The sequence below is a fragment of the Mytilus galloprovincialis genome, chromosome 1 (assembly GCF_965363235.1).
Source record: "Mytilus galloprovincialis chromosome 1, xbMytGall1.hap1.1, whole genome shotgun sequence".
NCBI lineage: Eukaryota > Metazoa > Mollusca > Bivalvia > Mytilida > Mytilidae > Mytilus > Mytilus galloprovincialis.
In genome coordinates this window covers 111,889,713-111,917,608 of record NC_134838.1, presented here as the reverse complement: position 1 = coordinate 111,917,608, position 27,896 = coordinate 111,889,713, and the positions used below count along the sequence as shown (strand labels likewise).

Here is a 27,896-nt window from a genome sequence, read left to right as displayed (position 1 = left end):
TGTATTATGAAAATAGAAACAGAAGCAACTAGTTATTAATTATCTAATCACAATTTTATATAAATACATATAATAATTTTCATTCAAAACAATCATGTCATTCTAGCAATCTTACAAAACACAAATTAAAAACCTTTCAAAATCACAAATATAATGATCCATAACTTGTAAAAATCAATAGTCTGTATAAATAAATAATCATATAAAAACGTCAGTATCACTTCACATATGTCATACATCGTTCATTTTGTTTTCACTTAATGTTCCTCGTTGTGATAAATACATACTATCAAACATATACAGAGTACAACATAAACTTCTAATTATTGTGACTAGTCAATAGATGTATCTCTTATGAAATTATCAAACTTTTTGTTTATAAAAATTATCATAATGTGTAATATCAAAAATAGTGTTACTAGAATTTCAATACTCTGACATTCGTATATTGTTTATATAATAGTCATATTCAGATAAATAGTATGAATTGTCATCTATATATTTGTAGTTTCATCGTTTAAATTTGTGACAGATCACATAAATAAATTTTTGTTAAACCATCAAAGTTAATGTTTCAAGTAAGTTTTTATATAGGAAATTTAAGTCTAATGTTACATCTTTTTATCAAGTCTTCTATGTAAGTCTCATTAAAGTTTAGATTTTCCGGCTGCTGACTGGAATTCTCTCAGCTTCATTGCAAGTCCCATATTCCCTTGAATCTTTAGTTTGCCTTGGAAAAAAGCCTAGAATATAAAATAGTTATCCATCATTCATATTTCTTCTCTCCTCTGTATTACAGTATATAACCAACTGCTTAGTTAAAATTATAGATATATCACATTACATCACAAAACTACACTGAAAGTAATACCCTATACTAGTAATGGGTTTAATTTCCATATATGAATAAACCACAATAATAAACCACAATGGTTCAGCATATCTAAATCTTGATTATTAATTAGTAAATGTTACATAAATTTATCCAAAGATTTTATATGACCGCACACATTGTTTTGCGTGTATAATGCTTTTCGGAATTATGGTACCAACATTATAGGGCAAAAAAAGGGACCAAAAAACCAAGCATTTTTGTAGTTTCCTGACAATAACTTTTTGGAAAGTGTTTGGATCTCTCAGAAATTGTACCCCAAGGTTCCATATCACAAAGGGAAGTCTGGGATTGAGTTTGGGGGTAAATACCCCCCAACGTTCAGGAAGTTGAAGCAAAAAAAAGTATTTTTCTAGTTGCCAGACAATATCTTTAAAAAGTGTATGGATCTCTCTAATATTGTACTGCAAAGTACAATACCACAAAGTAGTGTTGTTCCGATGATCGGAATAAGTCGGAAATCAGTTGGTTGAGCCTAGCGATGTCGATAATCGATTGGGATTTTGTTCAATCGATTGTCGTTTAAGTTTCCGGACCTTTAGCTTATCAACTTCCGGTCCGTTTGCGGTTTGCATTTTATTTGCGCAGTCAAACAAATAATAACAAAAAATATCAGTCGATGACAATAACAATCTCAAACATCCTATAATTAAAAGACATAACCAATTTCCTTCTTTATAAACGTGACAAAAGCATTGACTATAAATATATACAGATTGATGGAATGTTATTTAAAATTAATAACTTTGTATGAAATACTTTCTTCCAATACCGGTACTTGTTACTTGAGAGCGTACATAAAATCCTTCTGATTTTAGACAAAATAATTTCTTTGCTTCATTAGAACGTGTTGCAAATTGCCTTTTATTAATGTTTCATCCATTTGTAGCATCAAAAACATCATATTCCTTTTCAAATTGCTTGTCAGACATCGTTTATTTTTGTAAATTTTCTGAAATTTGTCCGCCGTTGAAAAATATAAAAATCACAAATCGGATACGGTTCAACTATGTAATGATTCCGCATTCTTGCAATTATAAGTTCAGACTCACGAATGACACAATTTACAGAAAAATAATGATCACAAAAGTGAATAAAAACATTCTACGCGAATTTACAGACATTGGCTTAATCCCCTTTGTTTACTGTATATATTTCAATGCAAATGCATTGTTTTATTTTTTTCTGTTAATTTTAAATTTCTTAAAGTTTAAAACTTTATATATCTTTTCTTAATTAGAAGCATTCAAATGTTTATACAGCTATTTTATTGAAATTGTAATGTGAGTTACACCATTGAAATTTAGAAATGTTAAGTGTCACTGTTGGTAGTTAATGTTGTAATTATGGGATAAAATATATTACCAATGGTTTGAAATTTTTTTACCTTCAAAACAACAATAAGTCTGTATGGAAGGACTATAAGTTTGCAGACATTTATTAAACAACATTAGAAAACTTTAATATAAATATAAGTTCTTTGTGGAGAATGTTTACAATAAATACTTTAATTTTTGGTTTACAACATACCTGTTGAGGATTCAGTTTTCCCAACATTAAGTTTAACATATCATCATCTTTCATGTTAATTGTCACATCACCTTTGGCTGAAAGAAATATTTTTTAAATTATAAAAAAAATCCTCAAAAAATTAATCCTATTTGGAATTTGATGACCCATTTTTATTTTTTAACTCAAACAGACTCAACTAAACAGGTGTATCATAATTATTGGTTAAAATATCCATCTTGTGAGGAAAGGAGCGCTACGTTCTCACATAAATGATAAACCCTGCAACATATTTCATTAGCCTGTTCAAAGTCAGGAAAGTGTTATCCTATTGTTTGCTGTTGATTGCTGTCTGCCATAATTGTCTTCACCATAAATCAGACAATAGGATTTCTCTTTTGAATTGCTTTACATATTTTCAGACTGGGACCTATTTGGTCTGGTGGTTAGTTGTTTCATTGTCAATCTCACATTATCTTTCTTTCTTCTTTATATAATAAGCATAATTTTGTTCACTTTCATGTTTTTGGTATCCACTGAGACATGGCAACAGAAAACAATATGAAGTTCAGAATAGTAATAACTAGGTTATCATTAGTGGGTCAATTTAAAATACATCAGGTTAAACTTACGTTCAACACCAAATTTAACTGATCCACTGCCATTCTTTGCATCAACAACCCACACACCTTCTGTTCCATCATTGGCCTTTACTTTAAAACAGAAAACTCCCTTCATCTTTTTCACCCATGCGGCTCCATCCTAGACAAAAGTAAACAAAATATTTTGAATAGATAGTGATTTCTATTAGAAACAACATGCTAACTGACCTATAAACTTGAACTAAATCATTTAGTTAAATAACTAGAGGCTCTCAAGAGCCTGTGTCGCTCACCTGATTCTACTTCGGATTTTGAAATAATATTAAATAATGTAAAAAGTCGATAAAAATACTTATAATGATGTTTTAGGCCAAATTTGGTTTAATATTGTTACGTTTGGTTTCATTTCATTCAGTAGTTCTCTTAAAGAAGAGATTTGTATGTATTTCCCATAGGGTCCCATGTTAAACTAAATCCCCAGCTTGCGGCCATCTTTGATAATGGATCAGCTACCAAGTAACAACACTTGGTCTGCATCTCATAAGCAACATTCATGATACATTTGGTTTCATTAGTTTAGTGGTTCCTAAAAGAAGACATTTGTATGTATTTCCCATAGGATCCTATGTTAAACTAAGTCCCCCACTGGCGGCCATCTTGGATAATAGAAGGGCTACAAAGTAACAACACTTGGTCAGCACCTCATAAGGAACATTCATGCCATGTTTGATTTCATTCCATTCAGTGCTTCTCTAAAAGAAGACATTTGTATGTATTTCCCATAGGATCCTATGTTAAACTAAGTCGCCCACTGGCGGCCATCTTGGATAATAGAAGGGCTACAAAGTAACAACACTTGGTCAGCACCTCATAAGGAACATTCATGCCATGTTTGATTTCATTCCATTCAGTGCTTCTCTAAAAGAAGACATTTGTATGTATTTCCCATGGGGTCCTATGTTAAACTAAGTCCCCCACTGGCGGCCATCTTAGATAATGGATCGGCTACAAAGTAACAACACTTGGTCAGCATCTCATAAGGAGCATTCATGCTATGTTTGGTTTCATTCCATTCCTTGGTTCTCTAAAAGAAGACATTTGTATGTATTTCCCATAGGGTACTGTGTTAAACTAAGTCCCCCGCTGGTGGCCATCTTGGATGCTGGATCAGCTACAAAGTAACAACACTTGGTCAGCACCTCATAAGGAACATTTATGCTATGTTTGGTTTCATTCCATGCAGTGGTTCTCTAGAAGCAGTTCAAAATGTAAAAAGTTTACGTCTACAACGGACGAGGGACGCCAAATGATGAGAAAAGATCACTTGTTCCGGCCAGGTGAGCTAAAAATAAACTAGAGTCTCTAAAAATCCTGTGTCTCTCATCAAGGTATATGTGCATTTTCAACAATGAACCCTCTCAATTCTTGTGGATTAGAATAGAGGATTCATCAGATGATTTGGGCCATATTGAGTTAATTGTGGATCTTGTCTTGCTTATTATTTTTGATCAGCACTAAAATTCCAGGTATTTCTGGCTCCTACAAAATATTGTTTAATGCATTTTGTCATATAAATTACCATTCCAAAATAAGGTTGTGTTTTAATCAAAAAAAGTTGAAACTTGGAAACTGACAAGGCAAAAAAAAAAGATTTAATAACATACTTTTGGGTGCAGATAAAAACTATATGACAGCATAAATAATACAAAGTTATACCTTGTCAAGATTGCTTTTAATTTCTTTGAAAATTGCTGCTGACTGGAATTTATCTTCTGTAGAAGCACTGGTGGCAAATGCTTGAATTCGACTGAAATAAACACACTTAAATACATAATTTTACTTCTTTGATAAAACCAATAGTAAAAACATAGCAAAACAATCCTGAATTTGTAACAGGTTGTCTGCTGTGCATATTAGATTTTGTAAAATATCAGCTGTGAGTCAGGATATAAAGCTTTTTGTGCTGTGAGCAAAGCAAATTATTTCAAATATGGTTTATATTGTGTCCAGCAGCTGACATTTAATGAAAAAAAAATATGATGAAAATCTGGTAATGGATTTTTCACATTGTTTTTGTGTATTTTGCAAGAAAAAAATATAAGTGTATTTCACCAGATAACCAGAAGATGACTTGATAAGTACAGGTCAAATTATCAACATCTGTTAATTCATTTTGACATTGGTGATGTGTCCAGATCAAAGTTATTATAATAAAATAATATATAATATATAAATTCTTTATTTCAAGCCAGATTAATGTATTTGATGTCACAAAGCCCCGATAGCCAATATTTTATGTAGAGCTTAGCATAGTGATACAGACAGTAGGAAAACTGATAAACAGTATTACCACTAAAGAGATATTGATAACAAATTAAATGGTCAATTTAAATTTAAAGGCTTCTGGAAATGGTTCTATTTACACTTAGAAAAATTCTAAAATACCACATACATTTATACACATCAGATAACTAACCTCTGGTTAGGGAATCCTTTTTTATACAATGCTACAACCGCTGCACCTCCCAATCCTATATTGTGTTGAAGAGCAACCTTTGCATTAGATACTTGTCTCTTGTCAGCCATGCCTCTAAGCTGCCAACACAGTTCAGCACACTGAGCAAGGCCTAAAAAGTAGATTATCAAGTACTTAACTAGCCTGTTGTTTTAGTACTGAATACAAAGTCTCTAACCATCTTTCTTGTTGTAGAACTGACATGACTTTATAATATTTATTGTAAAGAATTTTAAATACATAATTCCAAATAAGTCACACTATTCTCTCATCTTAATCATGGATAATGTTACAGCTTTTCTACAAAAGTATGCAAAACAAAACTTTAATCGACTTGCTTGTTATGTTTGCTTGGATAATTTCAGTTTGTTTAGTATATACTGGGATTTGATAGGACAACAAAAATTGACCTACAATGTGGAACTTAACTTTAAAATGAAGTTTATGTTTATTGTCTAATCAAAGTCCAGTATATAGTAAACAGACTGAAATAGACTACCTACCTGATCAATGGTTTGCTTTGCATGCTTTTAAAGAAAAGCTGTAATGTTGGTGTTTACAGATTCCAGCTGTAAAGTAAAAAAAGTTCAAATAATAATTTATATTTATTAACCAACCTGTAGCACCAAGAGGATGACCTTTAGAAATGAGTCCACCACTAGGATTGATAACATATTTCCCTCCATATGTATTGTTACCAGAGTCTACTAATTCTGATGCTTTACCTGTAATTTCAAAAGCATTGAAGTTGAACTATTCAATTCATAAAGATTACAAAATTAAGCAATGGCCATGTGATAACCACACATTTATCATTAACTTCTGCTGTTATTATTTACAATTGTATCAATGCACTGTTCATTGCCATTTAGTTGTTTTTCTGTTATATTTACATGTTGTTTATTAAAAAATTCCATTGAATCTAGCCCATGGTTAATTAGTAAATGCATGGACACTGTTTGGAAGCCGCCTGCTTGCCCTTCATCCCTAAATCAATAACTGATTTTTACTTTGTAAAGCCGGTTAAAAAAGTAATCAATGTTATATGATTTCATTTCGGTTTATTGATGAATGTGTTGTATTATGCAATCTAAACTATGTTGTAGCATTGTTATTCAAATTTTTTTTAAATACTGATCTTTTATAATATTTACCTGTATTATTGTTGCATTTTGGTGCAAAAGCAAAGCACCAAAAAAAAAAACATAACCAATCAAAATCAAACAAACAAATGCTGTAAAATTTCATAATTTTTACCTGGAGGACACAACCCGAGAGCTTCATAAGTGATGAGTTCATTACAGGAGAAACAATCATGTAATTCTACCACATTCACATCATCTCTACTCAAACCTGAATAAACAATTAGATGTTTACACTCATCATGACTTGTTTTTTAACATTACCTTGGAAGATTTTCCATTTTCTTTATATATAAGGTACATATATACAATATTAGGTCATTGTCAGAAAAATATCAACTTTTTTGTATGAGGCTTAGAAACTGGGGAAGGGTAAGGTTTTACCAAGCCCTTCCCCAGTTTTGTGCTGAATAGAACTAAAAATATATTTTTCTGACATTGACCTAATATTGTTTTTATACTGCAACTTTAACTAATTCATTGATAGCTTTATAAATCGTAACACAGATGTCAAACTTATTTTCATCCCTTAATGAACCCCTGATTATGGAGAAAGTGTTCCATGATGAAATTGACATTTTACAAAATATAGCTGTGTTACTATATTTAAGAAATAAACACAACTAGTTGCAGTATAAATATGTTTATCAATACAAATTGGTTGAATAGTTATAAACTTTCAAGAAACGAACAGGGTGAATAAATCTAAAACATTTAACATTTGGTAAAATAATTGACACTATTGAAGTTTTTCTTGTTCTTGCCTAACATTCACAGGAAACAACATCTATATATTTGAAAAGATTTTATTTGAGTGTTTTCAATTTATTCCACAGACACCTGACCGACCTCCGTACATTACCAATATTGTCCTTTGGAAATTTCACTTTAATAAAAACAAGTGAAACTGCGAGCTACTGCTCACTGATGATACCCCCGCCGCAAGTGGATAATATTAATAGTGTAAAAATATGCAAGTGTTCGGTAAACAGGAAGTTGTCGAGTGATGAATCTGAAAACGCATCACACGGTATAGCTGACTTATATAAATCCTGAAACCAAATTTCAGAAATCCTTGTATTGTAGTTCCTGAGAAAAATGTGACGAAAATTTTCAACTTGGCTATCATGTGTAAAATCAGACAAGTGTTCGGTAAACAGGAAGTTGTCAAGTGATGAATCTGAAAACGCATCACACGGTATGGCTGACATATATAAATGTTGATACCAAATTACAGAAAGGGTGGATGTGTAGTTCCTGAGAAAAATGTGACGAAAGTTTCATGGGACGGACTGACTGACGGACGGACTGATGGACGGACTGACGGACGGTACGACAGACAGAGGTAAAACAGTATACCCCCCCTTTTTTAAAGCGGGGGTATAAAAAAAGGAAGACATTCAATCTATTGTCAGAAGGTTTGAAATAAAAAAAAAATCCATTATCCTTTGTTTCTTTTTTGAAAAAAAATAAAAGTAAATTTAGATTATATGTCAATGAAAAAGCAACATTTTTCTGTTTTATTTCGGGCAGGTTTCTTTTTGAAGGTTTAAAACATACGTTTTTTTGTATCTGTAATGTATTGAGAAATTAAGTTATTATAAGAAAATTTCTCATGCTCTCAGAATAACTCCAATGCATATTTGTAATATGTTCATGTGTCTTTTCTTTTTTACCTTTACTTTCCTTTTTCATACAACAAAACAATTTAAATACATATAAACAAGCTCAAGAAAATTAACAAAATCAATTTACCTGCATTTTTGAATGCTCTGTCTGCAGCTTTAGCTGTCATGTCATATCCAACCTGAAACATTTTATAATAAATAAATACAGTGCAGTAAAACTTAAACACAACCAATGAAAGGGTATGTACAGAACAACCTAAGAGTTTCACAGTTCAAAAAGCATACTTCTTTATAATTGTAATAAAATGTTTACAAACAGCTGCGCCATGAGCGCATGATACGCCCGACGCCTTGTGTGGCAGTTTTATGCAATAATCATAAATAGTTTCTGATAAAGTTTTAAGCAATAACCATATATTGTTTTTGAGATACAGCGGGACATGTGAACCCCTCCCCTCTTTTTTTTTTTTTACAAAAAACTAAATATCACTAAAATAAATTTTTTAATCAAAACCAAAAAATAAAAAAGATCTTTAGATTAATATAACAAAGAAGTGTGTAAAGTTTTAAGCAATAATCATAAATCATTTTTGAGATACGGTGGGACATGTAAAAAAACTCTCCCTTTTTTACAAAATACTCAATAACTCAAAAATGAAATTTTAAATCATTACAAAAAAGTATACAGATCTTAAGATTAATATAACTAAGAAGTGTGTAAAGTTCTAAGCAATAATCAAAAATCATTTTTGAGATACAGAGCGACATGCAAAAAAAACACACCCCTGTTTTATTTACAATGTGCCGTAACTCAAAAAGTTTTAATCCTATTTTCACCAAAAAGTATACAGATCATTTGACCATCATAAGAAACAACTATAATAAGTTTCATGAAATTTGGATAAGTCGTTCTCAAGTTACAGTGCGACATGTTTACGCCGGATAGACAGACAGACAGATGGATGGACGCATGACATTTGTATACCATTATACGTCCCGTCAAAATTTTGACGGGCGTATAACAATCATGTCAATAGAAATTTTAGGAAATGATTCACTGATCAGACAATTCTGAATATATATGACAAAAGATAATGTACAGACAAAAGATTTCGTCAAGAAGCTGATGAGACTTACATTTGATATTCTATTATAATTTAAAGATATAAGTAGATATGGCATGAGTGCCAATGAGACAACTTTCCATCCAAGTCACAATTTGTAAAAAAAAAAACCATTAAAGGTCAAAGTATGGTCTTCTTTTTTTTAAATACAAATTTTGAGTCAGTTTCCATATTAAGTTTCATTTATGTTATTTTCAAAATAATGATATTATGTTTAAATACTTACAGCCTTTATACAACTATCATCCTTGAAAGAACTTGGTAAATCAGTAGCCATTTCCATTGATACTATTTCTATCGCTTGGTTTTCTAGTCCATGTCTTCTGACAAATTCTTCACTTGCAAGAATAGCAGCACCAGAACCATCACTTGTTGGACTAAAAAGTCATTAATGTTAATATTCAATCACAAAGCCTATGGCGTTACTTATTCATAAAAAATTAAGATTTATGAGCTGTAATATATGGAAGATTATTTCATTTTCAAGATATCTTATGGTAATTTGTGTTATTGAGTTGCCATCTAATGGACAAAATCCCCATCTCTTTTCATTCATGTGAGAAGAATAAACTGGGCCATATACAGGATGTCTCTGAAGAGGATTATTCAGGGTGATAATCTTGAATAGCATTTTTTTGTTTTTCTTGTTGGGATTGCTATTGATATTCATATATAAATACCACATATTTCCTTTTAGTCATTCATTTTTTGTGTTTTGCTGAACTATGCCCATGTTTCAAATCGAAATGTTCTAATTTTCTGTTTAATGTCTTTGAGATCAAGGCCACATAACTTATTCACAGGTAACCGACATCATATTTCTATTTCGATACCTACCAACACTGGAGCTTAGTAAGTGGATCATGAATCTTGGGAGAATTCATAATTTGTTCTAGTGTGTATTCATCTTGAAACTGTGAATAACTGGAATAAAAAGGAACAGTGATAAGATATTTTCATCTTCCAAAAGAAGAATGTAATGAAACAAGGTATACGCTATGGGTTTTGTTTATTACTGAAGGCATTATAAATCTATTGTTTAATACATACATGACATAGAAAAATATTAGAAAATATTAATTTACCAAGTAAAAATAAAAAATATGACAATTTTATCTTTTCTCTCAAAATTTCAATTTGTACACAAAACAGTTTGCCATTGTATAAGTCATATTTGTTAAACTTTCACTGTTCAAAATCTTGTAGGAGATAAATCAATTTCAATATAAGAAGGCATGATCAATCATCATCCTAAAACCTATTATAATCTTGCTAATAATGCAGCTTTTGTGAGCATTTTTTTTGTATCCTGACAGAAATTTTTGTTATTGGTTGAAATGTGATTTTCTTTTTTCAGTGGGTTTGGATTACAGGTTTGTTGCATTCATGTCCTATTAAATCCTATTTTTAATTAATAATAACTAAACTTACGGATTATTTGTTGAATGCTTGTGGTTTTTATGAGCAATTTTGGCAAAATGAATTGGCTTAGTACCTGAAAACATTTAAAAACAATTTTCTTGAAACCTGCCACCTGACTCTTAAAAACAAAAAATTATATGTATTATCTTCATGTTTTGTTTGATGTATTGGTAAAGCTATCATAAATTGAAGTCATACATTGTTACATCTTAACAAAGCAACTACTTTAAACTAAACAGAATATACATTTCAATTTAATATTTATTTCTTAATCATACAAGTCTATTTTTTTTTTAAAGCAATCAACAAAAGCAATGCAGCAACTCAAATGTCTTGTCTTTAATTGTTAAAATTATTTGTTATGTCTCTATGAGATGGAACACAGAGATCATAACTGGGAACCAGCATGTAAACAAAATTAATTTTCTATGAATATTCTAAATCTCCCCAAAAGAGGCGTGGTTTGAGAAACAGCTGTATTTACAAAGTGCAACCTTCAACTGTACATTTATCTAAATAGATTTTCAGTCAATCTCTATTATGTGCCCTACCTCCTGGCCCCTACATTATATACTGTCAGGTTAACTGACGTTTAGATTAAATGTATAATTCCATGATTTCTAATATTAATGAGAATCCATGGAAATCGATTAAAAAACAAACTGAAATAACTGTTTTTGAGGTGCAAACTTTATGATATTGGTATTATAAACGTTTTACATAGAAATCAACACAGAGTCAAACATGACAGAAATTACATGAATATTTTTAATTTGAAAGTGCCCTTACTCTTTTGTACTTTATTTTACCCAAATTCCCTTTTATTTACTTCCATTTGCTCCTTTTTAATGCAAACAACCAAAATATCATGTTTCATTTAATTTTACTGTTTAACATGTACAATATAATAAAATGGTCATTAGAAATATTTGCTTAAAAACTGTAAAATTAGATGCATACCATATTTTTCCATATGTTCCCTGCCAGCATTACCAAACATCTGAGCAGCCATGGGAGCCTTTTCTATACCAAATGTGTTTGCAATAACCATTACATGCTTGTCCATTGGATTTGTACGATCCTGGAACTGTTAAAAATTCTATGTATGTAATTTGTTTAAATTGGAAATATTATTAGAGCTGAGTTAGCTGGTTTAGTACTCATGGGTCTTAAGTAAATAGTTTAGCAAATTAGTCAATTTAGAACAAGCTTACATAAATACTGTGTAAGCAATATTACACATAGTTTTCATTTTCATAATTATTTAATGAATAATCTATTTTAGAATTATTTGAGCATAAAAGTTCATTCTTGAAGAAAAAAAGAACCCACCTGCAAAACCAATGCTCTTACTCTCTTTGAAATATTTATAAAAATTTCATAAAAACCATAAAAGCTATGGTTCTCCAGCTAAACAGACCCCTCATATTAATATAACCACACACTACAAACTGGATAAATTCAATATACTTACAGTAGTTTTCAAAGAACCTCTGCTCATCTTTTCAAACCCCAATGCCAAAACACAATTTGCCAAACCTATATTAAAGAAAAAATAGTATATTTAAAAAGATTTCTTCCTGAAATACAGTTAATGAACAACAGGCAGTTAGGCAACAACAGGAAGTTAGGCATATAACTGATTGGAATACAGTTCAAGTGTATGATTTTTTGTCAGTTCATTTTAGTTAATCCATTTCCTTATCCGTTCTCTATATTCCTTCCATAATTAGTAATTTTCCTCCCTTAAACATCTGTATCTCCAGTATTAAATAGTATCTACAGAATGTTAAACCTCCTTGTATGAACTGTTTAGCTTTCATAACAGCATTGATACAGAGGCACAGGCATTGTTCACTTATAGCGGGGAAAATAATCTTATAACAAAAACCCAATCTTACCTCCTTCAATAAACTGTTTTCCCATAATGAGAGCAGTGGATCCTGTAGCACAGTTGTTGTTAACCTACAAAAGTTATATCTTCGGTCTAACATTATAAATACAATTCCTGTTTAAAGTGCTACATTAGAGGTGCCAAAATCAATGTAACAGCAAACTAATGCAACCTGTAAGTAGCATCCAAAACCCTAAAAGCACAACATATCTGTTATTTTTTTTTCAGTTTGTTAGTTATTTTTTCGATAAAAGCTGTACACAGGACTCTTTAGCATTTTAGTAGGCCTCTGATATTTATTAGACTTCCAATATTAATTCATGATAATGAGAACATTATGAATGGTGCGAATATTGTTTTGTTCAAAACTGAAACATAAAATAAACTTACACTTAATCCATTAGATGTGTACCGAGTTTATATTGATATTTCATCTGAATAGATGATATGATTTATCTATTGAAGACTTTCCAGGTAAAATGTATGAGAGGGTTAATCTCCACTTGATATATTTTTCTATGGGTTGTAGTGGTGCTAGCAAATACAATTAAAGAACCTTAATGAGCACGCTCACATACTCCACGTCCCCACATTGTCATTGGAGAAATTAAATAAGTATAAGAAAAAAAAATTGTATAATAAAAAAATACAGAATAATAATTTCCTGTCAATATACACATCTACATAGTATGTCCTTATTATCTACAAAATTTCATGAAATTCTGTTGTGTGCTTTCAGAGGAGTTGAGATGACAAACTGTTGCAGAAGTACATTGAAGCAAATAAGTTCAAAGGAACATAACTCCTAGAAAAAAAAATTGAATCGTAATTTCCTGTTGATATGCACATCTAGGTAGTATGTCCTTATTATCTACAAAGTTTCATGAAATTCTGTTGTGTGGTTTCAGAGGAGTTGCGATGACAAACTGTTAAAGTAGTACCTTAAAGCAAATAAGTTCAAAGGGGCTTAACTCCTTGAAAAAAAATTGAATCGCAATTTTCCGTCGATATGCACAACTACATAGTATGTCCTTATTATCTGAAAAGTTTCGTGAAATTCTGTTGTGTGGTTTTGAGAGGAGTTGCGATGACAAACTGTTGCAGTAGTACATTAAAGTAAATAAGTTCAAAGGGGCGTAACTCCTAGAAAAAAATTTGAATCGCAATTTCCCGTCGATATGCACAACTACATAGTATGTCCTTATTATCTGAAAAGGTTTCGTGAAATTCTGTTGTGTGGTTTGAGAGGAGTTGCAATGACAAGAAACAGGACTGACGGACGGACTGACGGACGGACGGGTCAAAAACATTATACCCTCCGCAACTTCGTTGCGTGGGGTATAATTATGTTACAATAGAAAACAACCAGGTGCTCCGCAGGGCGCAGCTTTATACGACCGCAGAGGTCGAACCCTGAACAGTTGGGGCAAGTATGGACAAAACATTCAAGCGTGATACAGCTCTGAATTTGGATTGTGATTAAATTTTTGACATTACATGAGTTTTTTTTACACAAAACAAATGTCAAGATTCTACAAATCAATTAAAGATTTCTTCTTCAAACTTTTTAAATCTTAAATTAAATAGTTGACACAGCATAGGTTTCTGACACAGAATGAATGTGGTCTAATGAACTTAAAAGTTTGTTTTTGCCTTTGAGCAATTCACTATGCTGTTGAATATTAATCCTCTCAAAAAAATGTTTGAAGAAATTTTCTTTTTATTTATGAAATCTGAAATGAGAAAAATTTAACCCCCCCCCCTTTTTTTTTGACATTCCCGTTTCCCTTTTTCCAAAACTGATATCAATTCAAATTTCTAATGGAGTTTGCAACAATAACTACTCTTTTAAATACATCATAAAATATTAAAATGTAAAATAAAGTGCTTGTTATCACTGAATGGTAAAGATTGGTTGGTAGTAAAAGTGAATATACATTGTTTATTGTATAAAACAATAAAAAAAACTTCATCAGCAACATTTTATATTGGCAAATTTCCAATGAAGTTATTTACATAAAGTTATTGGCAAATAAAAATAGAAAATGACATCATAGTCATGTCTGGCAAATGTCCAACATACATTATCTAAAAACATTTTAGATAAGATAAGGAAAAAAAGCTTCATCAGCAACATTTTATATTGGCAAATTTCCAATGAAGTTATTTACATAAAGTTATTGGCAAATAAAAATAGAAAATGACATCATAGTCATGTCTGGCAAATTTCCAACATATATTATCAACTACTATTCTATACAAAGAAAGATAACTCCAATTGAAAATTAATTGCTATTGCACAATATTGTGCAATTAGATATTTCTTGCTATTGTGCAATACTGTGCAATTGAAAATTTCTTGCTATTGCACAATACTTGATATGGAATCCTGATTTGGACCAACTTGAAAACTGGGCCCATAATCAAAAATCAAAGTACATATTTAGATAAAGCATATCAAATAAGCCCAAGAATTTAATTTTTGTTAAAATCAAACTTAGTTTAATTTTGGACCCTTTGGACCTTAATGTAGACAATTTGAAAACTGGACCAAAAATTAAGAATCTACATACACAGTTAGATTTTGCATATCAAAGAACCCATTTATTCAATTTTTGATGAAATCAAACAAAGTTTAATTTTGGACCCCCATTTGGACCAACTTGAAAACTAGGCCAATAATTAAAAATCTAAGTACATTTTTAAATTCAGCATATCAAAGAACCCCAAGGATTCAATTTTTGTTAAAATCAAACTAAGTTTAATTTTGGACCCTTTGGACCTTAATGTAGACCAATTTGAAAACGGGACCAAAAATTAAGAATCTACATACATAGTTAGATTCGGCATATCAAAGAACCCCAATTATTCAATTTTTGATAAAATCACACAAAGTTCAATTTTGGACCCTTTGGACCCCTTATTCCTAAACTGTTGGGACCAAAACTCCCAAAATCAAACCCAACCTTCCTTTTATGGTCATAAACCTTGTGTTTAAATTTCATAGATTTCTATTTACTTATACTAAAGTTATGGTGCAAAAACCAAAAATAATGCTTATTTGGGCCCCTTTTTGGCCCCTAATTCATATACTGTTGTGACCTCAACTCCAAAAATCAATCCCAACCTTCCTTTTGTGGTCATAAACCTTGTGTTAAAATTTCATTGATTTCTATTTCCTTATATAAAGTTATTGTGCGAAAACCAAGAATAATGCTTATTTGGGCCCTTTTTTGGCCCTTAATTCCTAAACTGTTGGAACCAAAACTCCCAAAATCAATCCCAACCTTCCTTTTGTGGTCATATACCTTGTGTCAAAATTTCATAGATTTCTATTCACTTAAACTAAAGTTATAGTGCGAAAACCAAGAAAATGCTTATTTGGGCCCTTTTTGGCCCCTAATTCCTAAAATGTTGGGACCAAAACTCCCAAAATCAATCCCAACCTTCCTTTTGTGGTCATAAACCTTGTGTTAAAATTTCATTGATTTCAATTCACTTTTACTAAAGTTAGAGTGCGAAAACTAAAAGTATTCGGACGACGACGACGACGCAGACGACGACGCCAACGTGATAGCAATATACGACCAAAAAATTAAAATTTTTGCGGTCTTATAAAAACAATTGGGGGTTGGCTTTATAAAAATGTTTTGTTCGATTGTCCCATATTTTTTCCCCCTGGAATAACCCTTAGAGGAGTAAGTGTAAATCAATGACAGAACTTACATTGAATACTGGAATTCCTGTGAGTCCTAGTTCATACACAGCTCTCTGTCCACAAGTAGAATCACCTTAATTTGAATTCAATATTTTAGAACACAAATTTTACAAGATTTAATTTAAGTTCCTCCTCACTTAATTCTAATAATGAGAATATTATATTAACCAATTAAAGTTAGTTACCAAAGAAATCAACACATAAAGTTATATGTTATGTCATGCTAACCATACCCCAACCTGTAATTCAAAGTATTAGATAACAGGAAAGAGGTGTCTGAAAAATCTAGTATTCATGCGGACTGATACAGTATTATACTGCATGTACTTAGTACACTTTGTAATTCACATATCAATGTTAGCGCAGGGGCAAGAAATGATATTGTCAGACATTCTAAAACAATGACTCATTTAAAGTTGGAAAAATCTCAGGCAGAATCTAAGGGCATGGCATCTTTCTTCACAAAGACCAAAAGTGTTTTGGCTGATAAAGTAACTAATGCAGAAACTTTATTTTCGTACTTTGTGGCTGAGCACAACCTTTCCTTTGCAGTAACTGACCATTTCACAAAATTGTGTAAATTAATGTTCTCTGACAGTGAAATAGCTTCAGGTTATTCCTGTGGAAAAACTAAAACCACCCAAATAGTAAAGAGGGCCCTTTCAGTTGAAAATAACAAAGTGGTAGTTGAAAATTGTAAAAATCAACCTTTCACAATTATGTGTGATGAGAGCAACGATAGAGGTAATGACAAACTATTTGTTATTCTTGTGAGATACTTTGACAATACTTTGACAATAACTTGGGCGACACAGTTACAAGATTTCTTGACATGCCTATCGTTAATATAGGAAATGCTCAAAATTTATTTGATGCCTTAAACAATACACTGGTGAATAGAGAAATTCCATGGAAAAATGTATTTGGCTTTATGTCTGACAATTGTTCTGTTATGAAGGGCAGAAAAAATTCACTGCTTTCTAGAATTAGACAAAAACAACCAGATGTTGTTGATATGGGATGTATTTGCCACTTAGCAAATCTCTGCTGTGGAGCAGGGGTTAAGGAACTTCCCCTGCCCATTGATGATTTCATTGTCGACATATACTATCACTTCCAACATTCCTCCAAGCGAATGGAAGAATACAAGGAGTACTTAGAATTTTGCGATGTTGAACCATTGAAAATTTTAAAACATGTCAGTACAAGATGGTTGTCGCTGCAAACAAGTGTTACTCGCATATTACACCACTGGCCAGCCTTAAGAAGCTACTTTAATAGTCATCAAGATGTAGAAAAGGAGGGAAGGGTGAAACGTGTAGCAAAACATCTGGTGAATCCTGAAATGATTCTGTATTTTCATTTTCTAGAATTCATTCTAGCACCATTGAATGAATTCAATACTGCATTTCAGGTACATGTATAAATTGATCTTCTTAATTAATTGATTGAAACCATACACCTTCTCAAGCTTTTGTGTAATAAAATGACACTTCCCCTATATAAACAATCTCATTAAGGTAACAATACAACTAACAACAGGTATAATTAACCTGCTCTATCTCTTAACAAGTATTTAATTGTCATTGATCACTTGTTTATAGAAGTAATCCCTGTAAATACATTTATTTAAAATGTACATTTTATATTGTATTGCAGATCTATTTGTGTTTATATTTTTTAAAATCTTTTTCAGGCCAATGCTGCTAAGATTGGAGTACTCCATGATCAGATTACAAAGCTGTTGAGGAAATTACTTGGAAAGTTTGTGCAGGTGAAATGTATTACTTCTTGTAAAGACATTTGTGATGTTAAATACCATGACAGGGCAAATCAATTATCCAATGATCTTATTGCTGTAGGTCCAAAAAATAGAACATACCTTGTAGACTACTCTGATGATTTAAAAGAAGAAACTGAGACCAAATTCTTCAGGTAAATATACCTTTACTTTAAGTTTGTATTTATAATAATGATGCAATTTAATGGCAGGAAAAAAATATATAGAGAGATATGAATAAAAAACAAGTGAAACTGCGAGCTACTGCTCACTGATGATACCCCCGCCGCAAGTGGATAATATTAATAGTGTAAAAATATGCAAGTGTTCGGTAAACAGGAAGTTGTCGAGTGATGAATCTGAAAACGCATCACACGGCATAGCTGACTTATATAAATCCTGAAACCAAATTTCAGAAATCCTTGTATTGTAGTTCCTGAGAAAAATGTGACGAAAATTTTCAACTTGGCTATCATGTGTAAAATCATACAAGTGTTCGGTAAACAGGAAGTTGTCGAGTGATGAATCTGAAAACGCATCACACAGTATAGCTGACTTATATAAATCCTGAAACCAAATTTCAGAAATCCTTGTATTGTAGTTCCTGAGAAAAATGTGACGAAAATTTTCAACTTGGCTATAATGTGTAAAATCAGACAAGTGTTCGGTAAACAGGAAGTTGTCAAGTGATGAATCTGAAAACGCATCACACGGTATGGCTGACATATATAAATGTTGATACCAAATTACAGAAAGGGTGGATGTGTAGTTCCTGAGAAAAATGTGACGAAAGTTTCATGGGACGGACTGACTGACGGACGGACGGACTGACGGACTGATGGACGGACGGACTGACGGACAGACAGAGGTAAAACAGTATACCCCCCCTTTTTTAAAGCGGGGGTATAAAAATCTATAAAAGTGACAGCAACACACCAATAAAGCAAACAATTCTTTTATTTCATTGACAGGTCAACACTAGTTTAATTTTCAAAATAACAACAACAATATTCTGCTATTAACAAATTATTATACCAAACATATCTTTTAAATCAAATTTACTTTTTCAGGCATGTTAGACAATTTTATTGTACTGTGACAGCAAAAATGATGAAAAAATTTCCATTCAAAGATGAGACATTGGTTCATATTGGATTTGTTAACCCTTTAAGGAAACACACAGTATCATCTGATTGTGGTAAGACTTTATTTACATTAAATTTTAAACTTGTAAGATGAAACAGTATTTTTGATTGTTGATATTGTTATCAATTTTTAATAAAAAAAAAATATGATTTATACATGATCAATAAAGCAGCAAACCTACAACACAATAAAACATCTCACATAGGTATATACCTAGACCATATGGCTATTCTTTTTGTTTTCAGTGATGAAATTGGTGGAAAAATTCCCTAACATCCTGAATGATGAAGAGACAACACAGCTACAAGATGAGTTCAGTGACTATCAGTTGACCCCATTAGATGAACTTCCACTTTGCACTTCCCCTGAAACTGACATTGGTACATTTTGGGGAGAAATGTCCAAGTTGCATGACATTTTTCTTAACAAGCCAAGATTTTTTGTTTTGTCAAAACTTGCTAAAACATTACTGGTTTTGCCAAACAGCAATGCAGACAGTGAGAGGGCATTTTAGTAAAGTAAATAGCTACAGAGTTTAGGGCTGATCTTAATAAGGATACACTGTGTGCTCTTCTTTCTTGTAAAATGAATACACATTTGCATTGCTATGAACTGAAACCAAGTGCAGTTCTTTTAAAGAATGCCAAGTCTGCTACTATGGAATATAACAATAGTCTGAAATAAACTTGTATACATGTTCTAACTGTTTCATATACATATTGACTATATAAATTATATGTAAACATATTTTTGTTCTTCAATTGAGCCCGCAAAATGTCGTACGCGTTATGACCTGAGATTTTTTTTCTCAATGCAGGTCATGACCTGACTTTTCATTTTCAGAGGTTGACAGGTATGATGTACAAGTCAAGATGTAGACCAAATATGAAGTCATTTTGTTCAGTAGTACTGTTGATATGTGTTAAAATATTTAAGTTTCTTTAACATATTGAAACAAGAATGTGTCCACAGTACACGGATGCCCCACTCACACTATCATTTTCTATGTTTAAAGGACTGTGAAATTGGAATAAATTCTCTAATTTGGCATTAAAATTAGAATGATCTTATCAAAGGGAACATGTATACTAAGTTTCAAGTTGATTGGACTTCTACTTTATCAAAAACTACCTTGACCAAAAACTTTAACCTGAAATTTGCACTATCATTTTCTATGTTCAGTGAACCATAAAATTGGGGTCAAAACTCTAATTTGGCATTTAAATTAGAAAGATCATATCATAGGGCACATGTATACTAAGTTTCAAGTTGATTGGACTTCAACTTCATCAAAAACTACCTTGACCAAAAACTTTAACCTGAAATTTGCACTATCATTTTCTATGTTCAGTGAACCGTAAAATTGGGGTCAAAACTCTAATTTGGCATTTAAATTAGAAAGATCATATCATAGGGCACATGTATACTAAGTTTCAAGTTGATTGGACTTCAACTTCATCAAAAACTACCTTGACCAAAAACTTTAACCTGAAGCCAAAAACTTTAACCCGAAATTTGCACTATCATTTTCTATGTTCAGTGAACCGTAAAATTGGGGTCAAAACTCTAATTTGGCATTTAAATTAGAAAGATCATATCATAGGGCACATGTATACTAAGTTTCAAGTTGATTGGACTTCAACTTCATCAAAAACTACCTTGACCAAAAACTTTAACCTGAAGCCAAAAACTTTAACCTGAAATTTGCACTATCATTTTCTATGTTCAGTGAACCGTAAAATTGGGGTCAAAACTCTAATTTGGCATTTAAATTAGAAAGATCATATCATAGGGCACATGTATACTAAGTTTCAAGTTGATTGGACTTCAACTTCATCAAAAACTACCTTGACCAAAAACTTTAACCTGAAGCCAAAAACTTTAACCTGAAATTTGCACTATCATTTTCTATCAGTGAACCGTAAAATTGGGGTCAAAACTCTAATTTGGCATTTAAATTAGAAAGATCATATCATAAGGAACATGTGTACTAAGTTTCAAGTTGATTGGACTTCAACTTCATCAAAAACTACCTTGACCAAAAACTTTAACCTGAAGCGGGACAGACGGACGAACGAACGAACGAACGAACAGACGGACGGACGAACGAACGAACGGACGCACAGACCAGAAAACATAATGCCCCTCTACTATCGTAGGTGGGGCATAAAAAGAAAGTATCAGCAAACAGGAAGTTTGGTGTCTGAAACATCCCAAAAAATTTAAGCACATTTCAACTCATCACTGTTAAGCTGCTAGCCATATATGAAGTCATGCTGTTTGGTAGTGCCTGAGAAAATTGTGACAAAAAAATATAATTGGAAAAAATTAAATAATGTAATCACAATATCACGACAACTTCTAAAGAAGTAATACATTTAAATTCCACGCAGTTCAATTATATGACATACCATAAACATAACCAACACATGCTTGTTCTATCTGTTCAAAGCTCACTCCTGCATCCTGCATTGCTTTTGTTGCTGAAAAGATATATAAAAAAAATAAACTCATAACAACTGTACTCTAATTCTGAATAGTATTAATTTGAATTAAAACATGATAAAAAGAGTACACTGCTAAAAAAAACAAAAAACAAGAGGCTGTCACAACGACAGCAAACCACTTATTTGTGTCCTGGCAATATCACAAGAACCATTACTGATGAATGGTGAAAGTGAAAATCGTCAATATCAAATTTGACCTCCATTTTGTCATCAGTATCAACATATTAAAATTTGAAAAGCTTAGATTGAATGGTTCATGAGTAAATGCAACAATGTCAATGGAAACGCCATTTTATGATCTTTCAAGAACCATAACTCCTGAACGGTAAAAGTCAAAATCGTCATTATTGAACTTGACCTCTATTTTGTCATCAGTAACAACATATTAAAATTTCAAAAGATTTGGTTGAATGGTTCATGAGAAAATTCACGGACATGACGGGAAACACCATTTTCAATCTTTCAAGAACCATAACTCCTGAACGTTAAAAGTCAAAATCGTCATTATTGAACTTGACTTCCATTTTGTCATCAGTAACAGCATATTAAAATTTCGGAAGCTTTGGTAGAACAGTTCATGCATAAATGCACGGACACGACTGGAAACTCCATTTTTCAATCTTTCAAGAACCATAACTCCTGAACGGTAAAAGTCAAATTCGTCATTATTGAACTTGACCTCCATTCTGTCATTAGTAACAACATAAAAAAATTTGGGAAGCTTTGGTAGAACAGTTCATGTGTAAATGCACGGACACGACTGGAAACTCCATTTTTCAATCTTTCAAGAACCATAACTCCTGAACGGTAAAAGTCAAAATCGCCATTATTGAACTTGACCTTCGAATAGTTGTCGGTAATAACATATTAAAATTTTAAAAGCTTTGGTTGAACGGTTCATGAGTTAATGCACGGACAAAATTTGATTGCCGCCCGGCCGCCCGCCGTACATCCCAAAATCAATAACCGACATTTTTGTCACAAAAATCCGGTTTAAAAGAGGCCCTGCATGTAAAAGCTATTGTTTCCCCTAGTTTCTGTTTATTTGATACAAGCAAAGAGTACAAGATACAGGTATTGCTTGATTTCAACTGGAGTCATTTAATTCTAAATGATCTTAAATGATTTTAAGGATTATTATTACTGACATTACCAGTGGTCTCGTTAGCCCAAAATAGAAGGGTATTGCTTTGATATCAACTGGAGTCATTTAATTCTAAATGATCATAAATGATTTTAAGGATTATTATTACTGACATTACCAGTGGTCTCGTTAGCCCAAAATATAGGGCGCCGCGCCCTTCTGCCCTGACGCCGTTTTCTGAAAAACCCTTGTGCCGTTTTGGTAAAATTGCCTTTTGTTTCATTGATTTCTTACCAGAAGTTAAATTACATATATGACACCTGGTGATTGCCCCCAGGTAAGAGGTTAATCTTGTCATTGCAATAAATTATTGTGGATAAGACTTCAAAGGTGTTAATTACTAGGTAATTTAATTAAGACAATGTACCTTTTTGTCATAAATATGATGAATGTGTCAGCATTTTCTTTTCGATCTCCAAGTCACAATGGAAGAGTGTATGAATGAAGACTTTCATGAATTTAGAATTGAATTGAAGTAATCAACTTTTGCCTTCACAGAAACATCGTCCATTTCAACTTGTGAGCGACAAGCAGACGTAAACATGTTGGAAATTAATTTTGGAGTTACTTCCCCTGAAAAAGCTTATTACAAAATTGTGCTCCTAAAATATTATTTAGCACTAAAAATAGGAAAAAATAACTAATTGAATACAAAATTATATAAGAATGTTACCTTAAGGATACTATCTGTCTTTGAAAATACAAAAAAAAATATATTGCAATTTATTTTTGATAATCATACTTTTGGCAATCCATGTTTTATACATTCTCAATTAAGAAATATGGATAACTTAATTGTATGAATGGTGTCAATCTATCAACTTACAAAGTTCGGAGGGCCAAGCTCTAGATGAAAATTTAGAAATACAACTACTCTGTCATGTACATGTTTGGTAAACTATGAGATGTTTAGTTTATGTTCTTTCTTTTTGGAAGGAGAGGGGGTGGGGGAGAATAGTAAGTTTATTTTGCCTCTTTTGGTTAATAGTATGAATGTGTATTGCCATGTTATATGAACATGTAGTATGAATGACTTTTCTTATGCAAATTTTATAGAATAAATAATCATATCAACAACTTATGCATCTTTATTGACAATATATACAGTAAAAAAATATGTGAACTCGTGATACACGCAGGGACGTAGACAAAAGAAATGAGCAGTGCCTTCTCCTACCATAAAAAAGTGCCCTGCCCTCCACTGGCACCCTGCCCCTTTTGAATTATAGCTGGAGCACTGATTACTGAAAATAAATTAATGAAGCTGATATCAAGTACAGAGTCTGTAATTCAGTTGTTTTGATTGTTGATTATCATATTTGTTTTTCATTATTTTTTTGTACATACAATTATGGAAATTGGTTTTGGCTATCTTGACTTATAATCTGACCCTATGTCAGATTATAAGTCAAGATTGCCAAAACCAAACAGTCAAATAGAGAGATTACTATAGGGCACCACAACACCAACTAGTTGACAGGGCCCATATTAACAAACATTTAAAAAGTCTGCAATTAAGACAGCATAATGATTGTCCATGCCAACGCTGGTTTGAATGAGATAAGACTTGGACAAAATGTTGGGAGGAAAAAGTAAAATCACAAAAATACTGAACTTAAAGGAAAATCAATTTCGGAAAGTCCATAATCACATGGCAAAATCAAATAACAAAACGCATCAAAAATGAATGGACAAGAACTGTCATATTCCTGACTTGGTACAGGCATTTTCAAATGTAGAAATTGGTGGATTAAACCTGGTTTTATAGCACTAACCCTCTTACTTATAAAAATATCTTTAACAAAATGTTTAAGAATACTCAGTGATAAAACCTTAATTTGCCCTTTAGATCAGATGAGCTAAAAAAGAAAAAAATATCTATTATTTTACTAATAATTAAAAATATCCCCTAATCCTAGTAAGAAGAATATTGAAGTGTAGTGAGTTACATAATCTAACTATTCCAAATTGGTTCATCCTATAAAAAAATATCTTTTTCCCAGCTCAATTTTGCCTCAAATATGTATTATTTTTTACCTGCTTCTTTTGCCATCTGTGGATAATCAAAATCATCTCTTCTGCCTGGCTTTTCAAACTAAAATTAAGGAGATTTATAAAGTTAGTGATTTACTTTCTTATTTGTTCCATTCATGTAGTGATTTTTGTATGACTGATCTCTGCTCAAGTTAACATTCAGCAAAAAATATTGCATGCACATTTAAGGTAGCACAATACAAAGATTTTGTCACTCCCAATCAGACAACTTTAAACTGATGTAATTCATTTCATCCTTCGTTATATTTTATAAATGAGGTACCAAAAGAAAGAAGAAAGATTAATCTTTCAAATTGTGATAATTTCATTATGACATAATTATTACATAATTAATTATTATGTAATTAGTTACTATATAGTGATGTCCACACATGAATGAATTTAGCTTCTTTGTTCTTCATAGCATCCCCAAATATTTTATAGATTCTTGTACAACACAGCTTGACCTCCAAAACTGTGTCTCAGATTTCCAAAAACATCAATAGAACAAATTTTATACACAATTGAATTTAGTGGTCTCTTATGAATTGATGTTGCAAACTTCATTGAAGATTTATGAGAGAATGAAATACAATAGGAAAAATCTGAGACACAGTTTGGGAGGTCAAACTGTGTAGTGCAAGAATCTATAAAATATTTTGGGATGCTATGAATAACAAAGAAGCCAAATTCATTCAAGTATAGACATCACAATATGGCAACTTATTCCATAACAATTAATGATGTAATAATTATGTCATAATGAAATTATCACAATTTGAAAGATTAATCTTTCTTCTTTCTTTAGGTACCTCATTTATAAAATTTAAAGAAAGATGAGTGGAATTACATCAGTTTAAAGATGTCTGATTGGGGATGAAAAATCTTTGTATTGTGCTACCTTATATGTTAACATGTTATTGCAATATGAAGATCGTCAAAGACAGATTTTCAAGGAGGAGTGATTATTCCATAATGTTCATGTCTATCATTTCTTCATGTAACTGTTGATGTATGAACAATTTCATATTTGTGCACTTCGTCCTCAGTCTGGCATATACTTTTAGGTCGTTAAATATCCTTGAATTGACCTGATACAAAGGCTATAATTGTAAAACACTTAGGGTAAAAAGACATGTTGTGATCGTATGCAGCTGACATGTCCAGCACAAGGTACAGGAGATTATAATCAAATTATCTATATCTGTTAGTATTTCTGTAGTTAAAATAACATTAAAATTGCTAAAATAAATTATTTATCAAATTATGTTGAAACTGTTTGATGCGGTAGATATTGGGGTACCCTAGGCCTATTTCTAGTTGGACAATGGTGGGACTTTTTACCCCAATAAACCAAAACAAACAGTTTCAACAAATTTTAATTAATTGATAATGTTTTTAGGCACTTTTTAATAAAAAATAATCTTATTTTAACAAGAATAATATCAGGGATCTCCATGACCTGTTTGGAATGGCGTACAAATAGCAGTAAGGTATATTGAATAATTCTTATATTCGTCTTTAATATGAACATACATGTTATTTTAGTTGTTATCGTCTCTCATAAATAAAGAGTCTCAAGATAATGCCCCTGTTAGCTATGAAGCGACATAACTCAAGAACTGTAAAAGTGACGCTTCCAAAAATTGGACTTGCACTGAATTTTGTGGTAAAAAGCATTATGTATACATTTCATTACATTTAGCATGTTTAGTTGAGACAAACTCAAGTTAGACAACGGAAACGAATAAATTCAGCAATTTTTCATTTGTAAAGGGGCACAACCCTAGAACGGTAATCTAGGAGGAATCCTGATGTGATTTATCTGTACAATGTATTACTATTTAATACAGAAAACATAGGGTTTACAAATTTTATTTCAGTAGATGTAAACAGTTTTTCAAACTACGTACTTGTCAAGCTGTAAACATAATAAATCACAATAATATTTCAAATAAAAGTTAATTATCTTTATTTAAACATATCAAATTTAGCTCATACAACAAATATTTAATACTGAACTGAATATTTCGCTTTATAAAAATACACATGTGATTTCGCCTCAGTTCAAAGGTCATAATTTCTTTACAAAAAAAGGTTTTGCTTGTGGAAACAGATGATTACTGCAGTATTGTAATGTTTGTAATATTTCTAAAAACTTAATGGCAAAGCAAAGCTGCAATTATTACAGACTGTCACCTTTGTCATTCCAACACCGACAACATACACACGTCGTCTCGTGCTTGTGTTTACGCCTGTAGAAGCCATTTTGACAGATGCCCTGTGCCCCGGATGAGAACTACTTTCAGACTCATTCAATGCAAATTCTTCCGAAGAAAAGTAAATAGAAAACATTAAAAATGGCATTCCACAACGGAATATTAATAGCGTTGATTTTTTTTGATGATACACATTGTACGTTTATAAAACCAAGTGCTTTGATTAGTCATATTACAATTTTTGAATAATGTTTTGGTACTTTTTCTTGGAACGTATTTTTGATAGATCAGTGAGAAGGCTATCGTAATTTTTGGCGCGGGTCATTGTTGTGATTCTTTAATAATTTTCCCTATTTTTTTCTTGTCATGAAGAACTTTTAATCACGTATGGATTCAGTGCATATCAATCTTCACTGATCAATTAACAAATGTTGTAAATTGTGTCGATTATCTATGATAAAGACCAAAAGACCGATGTAAATTCTGCACAGGTAAGGCTCGTCTCAGGGCAAACAATTTCATATTTTCGCACTTATCACCTATCAGTGTGAGAAAACTTTCCATAGAAAGCATACTTTTTAAACATTATGATATCAAGGTCAGCTTTTAACTATTAGTTA

The 27,896-nt window shown here is 31.8% G+C and overlaps 2 protein-coding genes and 1 pseudogene across 4 annotated transcripts in view; 2 read left to right on the top strand and 1 right to left on the bottom strand.

Annotated features, from left to right (window-relative positions):
* Nucleotides 1-32: 32 nt before the first annotated feature.
* On the bottom strand, nt 33-27,409 carry LOC143051958 (sterol carrier protein 2-like). The gene is made up of 18 exons (XM_076224939.1): nt 27,257-27,409; nt 25,061-25,118; nt 21,784-21,855; nt 16,455-16,519; nt 12,736-12,799; nt 12,309-12,373; nt 11,795-11,921; nt 10,844-10,907; nt 10,250-10,336; nt 9,639-9,789; nt 8,416-8,467; nt 6,776-6,871; nt 6,136-6,243; nt 5,480-5,630; nt 4,720-4,810; nt 3,034-3,163; nt 2,423-2,499; nt 33-743 (listed from the first exon to the last, which is right to left on the bottom strand). The coding sequence occupies exons 1-18, from the start codon at nt 27,323-27,325 to the stop codon at nt 648-650; spliced, it is 1,623 nt and encodes a 540-aa protein (XP_076081054.1). The 5' UTR covers nt 27,326-27,409; the 3' UTR covers nt 33-647.
* On the top strand, nt 18,134-20,119 carry LOC143061125 (uncharacterized; annotated as a pseudogene).
* Nucleotides 27,410-27,554: 145 nt separating the features above from the next.
* The window catches only part of LOC143051936 (nipped-B-like protein), a 64,807-nt gene continuing 64,465 nt past the window's right edge, over nt 27,555-27,896 (top strand). For all 3 annotated transcript variants that reach the window (XM_076224932.1, XM_076224927.1, XM_076224921.1), the window contains exon 1: nt 27,555-27,767. The gene's annotated coding sequence lies outside the window, so the exon portion shown is untranslated. The remainder of the gene's footprint in view (nt 27,768-27,896) is intronic.

What these genes read in the sequence shown, in the direction of transcription:
- LOC143051958 (XM_076224939.1), bottom strand. Translation starts at nt 27,325, where the DNA reads ATGGCTTCTACAGGCGTAAACACAAGCACGAGACGACGTGTGTATGTT. An exon ending in GGAACATATGGAAAAATATG is followed by an intron (nt 10,908 to 11,794) that starts GTATGCATCTAA and finishes AAATGTTTTCAG; the next exon opens with GTACTAAGCCAATTCATTTT. An exon ending in TTAAAAGCAATCTTGACAAG is followed by an intron (nt 3,164 to 4,719) that starts GTATAACTTTGT and finishes ACTTTTGTCTAG; the next exon opens with GATGGAGCCGCATGGGTGAA.